General features: G+C 37.0%; 1 protein-coding gene across 1 annotated transcript; it reads left to right on the forward strand.

Moving 5' to 3' along the window:
• The first annotated feature begins 586 nt into the window (after window positions 1-586).
• On the forward strand, window positions 587-9265 carry hadhab (hydroxyacyl-CoA dehydrogenase trifunctional multienzyme complex subunit alpha b). The gene is made up of 20 exons (XM_079261764.1): window positions 587-718; window positions 1468-1509; window positions 1591-1661; window positions 1745-1878; window positions 2126-2264; window positions 2364-2483; window positions 2865-2967; window positions 3123-3245; window positions 3334-3452; window positions 3773-3829; window positions 3913-4022; window positions 4207-4341; window positions 4501-4672; window positions 6102-6188; window positions 6282-6422; window positions 6552-6620; window positions 6774-6969; window positions 7076-7190; window positions 7675-7820; window positions 8407-9265. The coding sequence occupies exons 1-20, from the start codon at window positions 652-654 to the stop codon at window positions 8550-8552; spliced, it is 2292 nt and encodes a 763-aa protein (XP_079117890.1). The 5' UTR covers window positions 587-651; the 3' UTR covers window positions 8553-9265.
• The last annotated feature ends 2882 nt before the right edge of the window (window positions 9266-12147 follow it).

The raw sequence follows: 12147 nt of genomic DNA on the forward strand, positions 1-12147 counted from the left end.
ATTCTTAATTATATTTTTGCAAATTTTTAGTTATTGCTCCTTTTTTAAGTGTCGAGTTATTTGAGTGACTGTTGTAAAGTCAGCCTTTTCTTTAATGAAAGGGTATGAATACATATGAGCACAACTGTATATACATATAAAGAATACAAAGTAAATAATTAATTCACATTCAATAAAATATTAAATCAATTCTTTGACAATCACACTTCTTCTTAAGTGTCTTTTGAGATATTTTCTTCGGAAGTCATGAAAAAAACTGATGTGGAAACAAACAAGTCCATTCACAATTGAACCTTTTCAAAACATGAAATTCTGGGTTAACATATTTTAGAAAAGATCTAGATAACAAGTTAATATCTTGTTTTTTTTTAAAAAAAAAGGGGGGGGGGGGGCACACAAACAAATTTTTTATACATTAAATAAGCGCACACATTTCGTAGTCGGTTAACGTCCAATGAACTGCCTTGTCTTTGAAACGGACCAATGATTTATGGTTTTGTTCAGTGAGAGCCAATCAGCTTCATGTCCGATTGATCCCTCTTCAGGAAGCAGCAAAAGTCGGCGAGCTTGGGTTCTTCTCCTCTGAAGCACCGATGAAAGCACTTTGACAGCGAGCTAGCTCCATTTAGCAGCCTGACCTCCGCTCTCAACATGGCTTGTGTTCGAGCCCTTGGTGTTCTTTCCAGATTGTCAGCAAAGCGATATACTCTTCTTTCAGGTAAAATACGAGTATTTTGTTGTCAAACTAGAGGAAAACCTGAATGAAGAATGATTTTGAAAATAAGGGATTTGCTAAGTGTCCTAGACGGATAATTAGCTTGTTAGACTAGCTGTTAGCTCCGAAGAATCTTATCCACAAATGTTTGATTATGTTCATATAACACTGCAGTTTTTGTATTTAAGATAATGTAAATCTCAGTTAAATAGCTATTTTACCCATTTGTTTAACTTTTTGTTGTTGTTATTGTTAAAGGTTGCATACTTAAGTGTAAAGTTGCTAGTTATGCTAACTAGCCTAATGCTACGGAATCGCTGGAGTCTGTGGGCTTCTGGTTAAAAATGAGTGGTGTTAATATATATTATGGTTGCTTGTAGTTATACTTTTGAGCTGTACAATTGCATCTTGCATCTGGAAAGTTTAATTGTGGATTTAAAGTTGTCTGCCATTCATTCACCATCGTGTATGGTAGGCGGAGAATCTGGGTGAAGGGTCATTTTCCAGTGGCTTGCATAGCATGGCCGAGACCGACTGAGGTCACGGCAGTCATATGAGAACCAATCATATACAACTGATGGGTTGATGTTGCGAGAAATGTTTGGACTTCTTGGTGCTTTAGGACTATTGCAGCTTGGCTGTAAGTCTAATGCAGCTAGGCAGTCACCAGAAGCTTGAGTACCTCATAATATAGCCTGTATTAGTTACATTCATAAACCAGTGTCATTGTGTTTCTCTTCCTTTTATTTCAGGCGGTACTTTTCGCACCTTCTCAGTAGCTCCTGCCATGCTAGGTAATTTCAAAATCATACATTATTTAAAACAAACGGTTTACACTATCCACACTTAATAAATTTACTCTCATCTATTTTTAGCTCGAACCCACGTAAACTATGAAGTCAAGGGCGATGTTGCTGTTGTACGAATCAACGATCCAAACTCCAAGGTGCTAAGTCATTCAAAACAAATACAAAACTGCATGTTTAAGAATTATGTACAATGGGGTCTTATTGCCATGTCTCGTTTCAGGTGAACACACTGTCCGTTCAAATGCAAAAAGAGATGGCAGAAGTGATGGCTGAAGTGTGGGCCAATGATGCTGTTAAAAGTGCTGTCCTTATCTCCTCAAAGCCAGGATGCTTCATTGCAGGAGCTGATATTAAGTAAGGGAAACCTCCTTTGTTTTTCATTCTGGTTTTTAAGTCCTATGATGTGATATCCTACACTCCTTCAAACACACTACAGATAAACTTCCATGTGAATTGTAGTCATTCTTCTGGACTTTTTTTTTTTTTATTATTTTACTGTGTCCACCATTGAATCCATGTTGCTGAGACGAAACATTTAGTGTCGTCATGTCTTGGATTTTGTGTAATTGATTTTTTTTTAAAAACTTTGCATCCAATACAGTATGATCCAGGCTTGCAAAAGTGCTCAAGAGGTTGCTCAACTTTCTCAGGAAGGACAGAAAATGTTTGAGAAGATTGAAAAGTCTCCAAAGCCTGTTGTTGCTGCCATCAACGGCTCCTGTTTAGGAGGAGGCTTAGAGGTAAATAGATGAGATTTCCAGAAGCAACTATATTTTGAACAGGATGTATGATAATCTTGCCTTCTATAATGAGTTTTTTTTTCCTATTTTGTATTTCAGTTTGCTATTGCATGTCAGTACAGAGTTGCAACAAAGAGCAAGAAAACAGTTCTCGGTACTCCTGAAGTAATGCTGGGCCTTTTACCTGGAGCTGGTGGCACACAGAGACTCCCTAAAATGGTTTGTAATTATATAAGACATTCTTTAATTTTCTTAATTTTTTTCTGAATGGCGGATTTATTTTATGTTTTGATAAGCAAAAAACACAGTGTGGGTCAGAATCAACTTACATACAACACATTTGTCCATCTGTCTTTTGACCCAACAGCCCAAAACATCCTCACATTTGTCCTCTTGGCATGTATTCATTCAATATCCTAACTATAAACACTTATTTTTCATTTGTGTGTGGGCTTGAATGTTTTTGATTTTTGATTTAAGAAAAAAAGAAATGCTGCTATATTCTGATATATGCTGTCCTAAAGTACCCTTTCTTACTTCAGAAGTCAACATGTTGGTTAACATCTTTGATTAACATGATTTCATTTTCAATACATGTAGGTTGGTCTTCCCAATGCCTTTGACATGATGCTGACAGGAAGAAACATCAGAGCAGATAAAGCCAAGAAGATGGGACTTGTTCACCAACTTGTTGACCCTTTAGGTAAAAAAAAAAAAAGAGAGAGAGAGAGAAAAAGAGGGGGAAAATGATTGATTTTCGTATCAATTCATTGAACTAAATGCAACTTTAAAGTATTTCTTGATGTTGGTATTGTAATCTCTGAGCATGATGGATTTGCGGTGTTCTTTCTTTTACAGGACCTGGGCTAAAGAGTCCAGAGGAAAGAACAATAGACTACCTGGAGGAAGTCGCCATTGAATGTGCCCGAGGGATTGTTAATGAGAAGATTCCTCTTCACAAAGACAAAAGCATGATGCAGAGTACGTTACATTGCTTTGTTTGGTGTTTAATTCTGCTCTCATTCAAGATGATGGCATTATAAATGAAATATGTTTTATATCTCCACAGAAATCCAAGACTATGTGATGAGCTTTGAGTTTGTGAGAAATCAAATTTACAAAACAGTCCATAGCAAAGTTATGAAGCAGAGCAAAGGACTTTATCCAGCACCCCTGAAAATCATTGAAGTAAGTGAAAAAACATGACATTTCTGCAAACGTATTTATAAATATGGGTTCCTAGAACACAATCTTGAGGGGCCAGTTTCACATCTGCTTACTGCTGGGAGATAATTAAATCTGTAATGTGGCCATTTGTATCAAAATGAGGTAATTTCATTCATAGAATGAATATGAGTGACTGCTCTGATGATCTCTAAATGTCAATTCAACTGGGAAGACAATGTTTGCTGAATGCACTTGTTTGTTTTTAGTAATAATCATATAGCAGACTTAATCTGTTTTGTTGTTTTTTTTCTGAGTAATTTTTGTTTCCCGTTTCTCTTCAGTGTGTGAAAACTGGAGTTGAACTGGGTCCTGTGGCTGGATACTTGGCAGAGTCTCAGGTATGGTTTTATTCTACCTTTTACTGGCAGATATAGAAGTTGCATTAGTCACTGAACATCATAATTTTCCACATCTGTCACAGAATTTTGGTGAGTTGGCAAGAACTCCAGAATCAGGTGCCCTGATCGGTCTGTACCACGGTCAAGTTGCATGTAAGAAGAATCGCTTTGGAGCTCCTGAAAGAGAAGTGAAGTAAGTTTGAAAGACTTTCCCATCTGCAACTAAATTTAGCACCTGATTTGTCATAGTTGGTGCCTGTTCAGCCTTTCTTATCATATCAGTTTGGTCATGGTAAAGCCCTCGCTGGTGATGACAAAACAGAGCTGGGTCTGTTTTACTGGCACGTTACTAGTCTGTGCTTGTTGTTTGCTGACAGGACTCTTGCCATATTGGGGGCAGGTTTGATGGGAGCAGGTATTGCCCAGGTAACTGTAGACAAAGGTGTGCACACAATCCTTAAGGACACTACTGTGGCTGGACTGGCCAGAGGAGAGCAGCAGGTTTACAAAGGGTGAGTGGATTTCCATATTACACAGTAAGAATAAAGCATCACATCTTGATAGTTTATTTGATATATGGTTTAATAAAAACAGCCTTAGGTTTCCAAGCTACATAATATTTGTAAGTATTTGATGACTTTGATGCCATGTTGCTTTCTATTTTGAACTAGATTCAATGACAAGACAAAAAAGAAGAGCATCACATCCTTTCAGAGAGACTCCATACTGTCCAACTTGACTGGCCAGCTGGATTACAGCGGCTTTGAAAAGGCAGACATGGTTATTGAAGCAGTTTTTGAAGACATCAATATCAAGCATGCAGTCCTGAAAGAGGTGGAGGCTGTAAGTGTGACATAAAATAAGATTTACTACAACCATAATAACAAGAAAGCTGGAATGCTGACTAGCATATAAATAAAACAGAATGCAATGATTTTCAGTATCATAAACAAATGTTTTATTCTTAGAAAAACTTGTAAAATTAAATATTTTGCCATTTGATGGATATTATTAGCTAATTTGAAGTTTAATGGCAGCAACACATCTTAAATAAGTTAACAAATGTTTGTAAAGTAGCTGACACAAATTAAAATCCAATTGGTCAGCAGTTAGATAAGTGGGCAACGGATCAGCAACATGCAGAGCCTCAGTTGCTGAGCCTTAGGTCAGAGGTTCACCAACCTAAAAGAGTGTGTCTAAAAAGATTTGGAACAATGTCAGAAAAATATTCTTTAATGTGAAATTGCAAAGACGTTGAAGTGTATAGTATGATCTTACAAAAGGTTTGAAAGAATATGGAGGAATCTGTGTATGGTGAGACAAGACTGAAGATCAATCTGGTTGCTTGTGATCATCAGGCCTGATTCTCTAGTGGAAGTAACTGGGTGGATTGGGGACCACTTCCAGACTACACAGTTTGCTGTGCAACTCTTAAAACTCTGTCAAACCTCATTTAAAATGGTCTGAGGCAGCAAGGTGGTAAACTGTTCTGCGGTCAGATTAATCAAAATGTAAAATTATTCTGGGAAACCATGGATACCATATTCTGTAGACTAAAAAGCAGAGGGGCCATCCAGCATGTTGTAATCATACAGTTTGATAACTTGCATCACTGTTGATGTGGGGTTGCATTACTGCCGATTGCACAGGCATCAGATACATTAGTAAAGGCCCCATTAATTCTAAAAAGTACAGGGATGTTTAAGAGCAACATCTGCTCCCATTCAGATAACGCCTCTTCCAGGGAAGGCCTTGCAGAGTTCAACAAGACAAAACTAAACCACAGACTGCATCCATCACAATAGCATGACTTAAAAGGAGAATCGTCCCGGTGTTGAACAGCTGAGAAGTGAAGATCCAGGACTGCAGAGAAGCTTTAGACCTGTGTCAGACATGAATGGGAAAACATTCATCTCCTAAATCCCCAGCAACTGGTCTCCTCACTTCCAAAATGATTTACAGACAGTTTTAAAAAAAAAAAGAAAAAAAAGAAGTGGATACGCTCAACAATGATAAACATCACACTGGAACTAGCTTTTTGAGATGTTGCCATTAAATCAAAAAAGAAATTATTTTTAATTTCTTATTTATGTTCTATTGAGAGTAAAATTTGAGTTCATGTAATTTTCAAATCTCTGCAATCTGTTTTTATATACATTTTTACAGTATCCCAACCTTTTTTTTTTTCTTTCTTTTTTTCTTTTTTTTTTTTTTAATTATAAATCTGGGTCTGTATTTAACTAGCTCTAATCTGTCATACATCTGTCTGCAGGTGGTCCCTCCCCACTGCATATTTGCCAGCAACACCTCTGCTCTGCCCATCAAAGACATTGCTGCTGCCAGCAAGAGACCAGACAAGGTTTGAATTTGAGATCTTTTTACCTAAAATTAAAATTAAAGTGTGCTCCTCATTTAGAGGAGAGCATTTTGAATATTTCCTCTGCTTCTTTAGGTGATTGGAATGCACTACTTCTCCCCCGTGGACAAAATGCAGCTTCTTGAGATTATAACCACTGATCAGACATCAAAGGACACCACAGCCTCGGCGGTGGCAGTTGGCCTGAAGCAGGGCAAAGTCATCATAGTTGTTGGGGTGAGATTCAATGCTGTGCTTTTTTTCTGATACCTAGTGCAATTATTTAATGTTTGAGATTGTGTTCAGATGTGTAGAAGCTTTGATAATAGACGGTTATTGTGAAATTTGACCGTGATTTATGTTTAGGATGGACCTGGGTTCTACACGACAAGGTGTCTGGCTCCCATGTTGGCGGAAGCAGTACGAGTACTTCAGGTTAGGGTTGCTACATTCACTTCTTAGCTCAGTTCCAATCTTGGAAATCCTGTATCTATTTATAGTGTTTCATGAATTTATAGAAATAGATTATGGATGGATATAATCTGCATTAATTAAGTTGGGATTCTTTATATTCTTGTACGAATGCAGGAAGGTGTTGACCCCAAGAAACTGGATGGACTCACCACAAGCTTTGGGTTCCCTGTGGGTGCAGCCACACTTGCTGATGAGGTCGGTATTGATGTTGCAGCCCATGTGGCTGAGGACCTTGGCAAAGCTTTTGGTTCCCGCTTTGGTGGTGGAAATGTGGAAGTGCTGAAGACCATGGTGGACCTTGGATTTAAAGGTATGAACAGGGACAGGAACGTGGTTCAGCACCACTTCTATTGCACTTGAGCCACCTGGTTTACTGATTGTCATTGATATGTTTTTCAATCATTTTAAATGTTCAGGTCGCAAATCAGGAAAAGGTTGCTACGTCTACCAGCCAGGAAGCAAAGTCAGAGAAGTTAACCCAGATATTGGAGACATCCTTGAAAAGTACAAGATGACACCAAATCCAACAGTGTAAGTTAACAGTAGACATCTGAAGATGGAGGAATACGGCACTTAGAATTCCTCTTTCAATCTCTCATATTACACAATCACCACCATTGTGGTATTATTAGTAAAAGTCTATAAGTACAGACAAACTGAAACATACATACTGAAGTAGACTGTAGCAGGCTCTAGACTTTTGATAATTTTGATCCTTTTGTTGACCAGGTCACATTAAATAACAATACACATCCAATATGATCTTTTCTAGTACCTGAAACTGGTTGAATAATGTGAAGAGACTTCATTTGTTCTCCTCATTCCACATTCAGCTGAGGCTATCGAATGAATCGGCATTTCATGCTTATTATACATCCATCATTCACAGAATAAGTGAAAAAACTTGGCTCATATGTCCCCTAGGTGAAACTTCCATTTGTGAACTTTATAACTTTTATTATGAGCATTGTATTTTCTTACCTAATCTAAATGTGTCTGGTTTTGTCTTCTTCAGGTCATCAGACTCTGATGTGCAGTACAGGCTTGTGTCTCGATTTGTCAATGAAGCTGTGCTGTGTTTGCAAGAAGGCATCTTGAACAACCCTCTGGAAGGAGACATCGGGGCTGTGTTTGGGCTTGGATTCCCCCCTTGTCTTGGAGGTCAGAGTTCAGCTTTTACTATCATCAGCTAAGCTGCTTGTGTTTAGTGTTTGTATAATCTTAATGGAAAAGGGCAGCAGAAGATGAAGTATTTGGAAATCTTACCTGTTAACTCCTTAACCATCGTGGCAAGCCCCTTTTGAAGATGTCCGTCTTGTGCAAAAAAGATTTCTTTTTTCCTTTTGTTTGTGTGTTTTAAAAGTCCCAGAAGAGAAATCTCTCACAGCCTTTGTGGATAGTTAACATACAGTTAAAATAAATGATTTTATCAGAAAAGCATTGATAGCTTAATTGATACCGTAGCGTTGCATTGATTTCAAAACTACTGACAGATTGACGCATCAGGGACCTGACGGCAGGAGTATTAAAATGTGAAACTTCTAACAGATTGTACAAGATCTTATATTAAAAAATGCATGAAAACTGCCCAGGTTGGAGCCCTGCTGGTTAAGGGGTTAAAAACTCTTGTGCAGTAACTCATAAAAAGATCTTTATAGATTAACAGCACTGAAAATATATTGATATTGCTAATTAAACACAGTTTATTTCTCCAATATTTTTAACATGCCATCTTGATGCTTTACAGGACCTTTCCGTTTCGTGGACACCTTTGGTGCTGACAAGCTGGTTGAGAAGATGAGGCAATATGAAGCCGTCTATGGGAATCAGTTCACACCATGCCAACTCCTACTGGATCATGCAAAAGATTCCAGCAAGAAATTTCACAAGTGAGCGAATCACCGTGTGTGCCAGTTGCTCAAAAAGAAACTCCAGTCTGCGACTAGAATGTGCCTAACATTGATATCAAATGGGGGACATATATGCTGAAAATACACTTTGACAGTTTGTTGGGTGCGCCTTACCATAATGCAGTCTAATCGAGAGGTCCTGAAGTAATGTCCCATTTTCTTTGACAGTGACTTTTGCCTGCTTCCCCTTTAAGAGGCGAGGATTCAATTTAATGATCATTTGTAGCAGTTTGCTTAAGGTTGAGCTGTATTACTCCCACTTGACTGTATTTAGCCGTAACTCGCTGATTAAAAACAATCAGGGGTAAAAAAATAACTGAAATGATCATAAACTTGATTTTACATAACCTGTTCTAACAGAGGTGAAACAGAGGTGAACAATTACAGATGGCATCTATGTTATTCAGGTGTACCTAAGGAACTCATAACCGAGTGTGTAGTAGCAGCAAAAATGAACCATTTTTTTCCTTTTTTTTTTTTTTTTTTTTTTTACTTAAATATTCACTTGATGTATAGGTTGAAGGGCATATTGAGGCTAATTATTTACACACTGCATATGTAAACAAACTGGTGCAAAAGAATTAAACTCCAAGTGATAATTTAATTCTTAAATACTGATGAATGTCTTGAGGCCTGGTTCAGCAAGTGTATTCTGTTTTTTGTACATTTAGGGCTCTCTGGCTCAGTGTGGAGAATGATGTAAATGTGAAGATTCAATAAAAAAAAATTTGAATAAGATTTTTTATTTTGGTGGGTTTTTTTGTATGATCGGCTGTTCTGTAACATAGTCTATAAGAATTTTTAACTAACACAAGTTAAAGGAAATTTTTTACAATGTCTTCACTGGTAATCTTGTATATTTAATGTAAACAAATTAAATTATTTGGTAAAGAAAGAAAAGCTTTATACAGGCTTGAAGATAATATAAGACAAATTGTTGACAAATGAGTGTCGGGATCAGAGAATCAGAGTTTAGCGTTAAATATTTAACTGGCAACACTTGGGTTCTGTCATTTCTTGTGCAGCAATGTTTGTTTTATATTTTTGAAGTTTTAATGCACATTAGCTAGAAAGAAACACTTTTACATCTGCAGATCTCTTGTCAGAAGTAATCCTGCTCTTATGCAGGTAAAGTTTTCGGGATAAGTTTACCAGAGTCGTACGCCCTCACAAGAAGATTATCGTCTTTTTAACAGCATGATTGATATCAGAATTAAATTATGAGATAGTTATTTTGCTTTTCGCGCAACCTTCACCATATAACCATTATAACTTCTAAGATTTACCAGGAGAAAACCAGGGATCTGAAGAAAGCTGCTGATATCAACCTGTCCCTCTCAGTTGGAGATACGCGTATCTGCCATGCAGAGGTCAAGTGAACCTGCTTGCTCCAGAACTCACCAGATGCACATACAGGGACCATCATGATTAAAAAAAACATTGGTGTCTTCACATAAGAACTTTGGTGGCTCCTGGCCACACCGAGATGTGCCAGGAGAACAAGCATCGGATTAATGACTCTTACAGAAAACTCTTTAGGGGGTGTAGATAGGAAGAACTGGATCTAAAATGGTCTTACCTGCCAGAGGAGCAGTGGATGAAATATTAGAAGTTTAGAGATGTAATATATTAGGTTTTTTTTTTTTAATTTTGCCAGAAACCATTGATTGTGAAACAAAAAAAGCAATGTAAGTTGTTCCACAGGGTGATGACTGCTGGCAGGAATGACCTCATGTACTTTTGTGTGTTGCAGTGAATCTGAGGAGGCCTCTCAATAAACAGTCGCTTTCTCACTGTGTTTTGTAGTACATGAAGAATTAGAGGTTGCATTATGTTTAGCAATTTGTGCAACATTCTTCTCTGCAAAACCAGCTCAAGGGGTCCAGATGTGCCCCCAGCACAGAGCCTTATTGATCCATCTCTGGCTCTGATGCTGATGTCCAAACACATAACTATGAGGCAGATTACAGTTTGCACAACAGACTGTATTCAACACCTTGATGCAAACTTCTGCTCTGTCCTACTTACATCTTCTGTGTTGGATCTCCATTCGTCCATTATCCAGCTGAGCTCCCAGGTATTTATAGTCCTGTACTGCTCCAACTTCTTCTCACAGTGTGTAAACAGTGCTTTGCTTACATCTCTTTAGTTATGTTCATGCACATGGTTGTTTCAGAATCTAATCATTTCCCTGTTCTCATCGTCTTGTACATTACTCATATACACTCAAAGTCATCAGTGTTTTGTTTTTTGTCTTCTGTATAGATGACAGAACTCAGAGTTGTATTGGAAGTCAGGGGTGCACACCAGGAAGAGAAATAGTGAGAGACACACAACCTTTGTTAAGCTGTCATAAATTCAACTGAAATCAGGCTGAATTGTATTAAAAGTAGTTGTAAGACCAAAAAACAACACAATCTACACAGTGCTGCCAGATTTTTCAAGATGACAGTGAATGTAATATATTTTATTCCTAGAAAAAGTGTGGAATAAGAGTGGGACCAGGATTGTGAGGTAAAACATGGAACATGAACTGTACTAGTGAAGATATATAAAAAGAGAAACTGAGGAAATCTGCATAAATAATTTATCGTCTTTTTTTTCAGCAATGGAAAGGAGACAAAATTGGAGAAAAAACACAAGTGAAATAAAATTTAAAAAATTCAAGAGAAATTCATAAACAAGATCAGAGGAACATGGTACACGCATTTCCAACCAACGAAATAATCTGTTTATGTTCTTTTCTTTTGTTTTACTAAATAATAGAAGCAGAATGACACTTAAATGAACAGTTTTATAACTGGAACAAAGTATGCAGTTTATTGATATTTAACTTCAGTGCCATAGGAGTCTATTTGGATCATTTTAAAAATACATTTGTGGAAAAAATACCCACCAGCCACAAGAAATAAACAAAAGTTTTGCTTGATATGTATTTTCGGAAAAGTCTTTAGTTACATATATTAAGATCAAATAAACCTGGAAAACAAAACTTCACCACTTTCTCACCTCTACTTTCTACATCACTCATCTGATCTGTCACAACCAACACTGTAACTTTTTTTTATTCTATTCTTTGTGGCATGTCTACTATTTCAGTATGTAAATACTCTTGTACAAATAGTTTAGCACAAACACAGTGCACAGGGCTTCCTCCAGTGTGAACTCTCATGGATTGATGGAGCTTTTCTTTTAATCTATCCACAAGCAGCTCTTGCTTTCTTACCTGTGTGCACTCTCATGTTAAGATTTGCCTTTCTGTTAAATCTTTGCCAAAAGAATATTGCAAACATTGAAGAAAAACAATTATTAAAAAATAATGTTCTGAATTGTGCTTTGTACAAAAAAAAAGTTTGAAAAAGAAAAATCCTTTACACACAAAAATGTTATTAATTAATCAATCAATCAATCAACAAATAATTATCTAAAACCACTTCGAAAGGTTAAACAGAAATAATTTATGGTGAGAATTTCATTAACTTTTTTTTTTTCTCGCGTATTAAATTTGTAGGAAATTGATGCTTATCATTCACACTTTAAAAAACTGGTTTTGAATGTATCTCATTTCAATCATTTTT

Source organism: Telmatherina bonti (genome assembly GCF_933228915.1).
Source record: "Telmatherina bonti genome assembly, chromosome: 22".
Classification (NCBI taxonomy): domain Eukaryota; kingdom Metazoa; phylum Chordata; class Actinopteri; order Atheriniformes; family Telmatherinidae; genus Telmatherina; species Telmatherina bonti.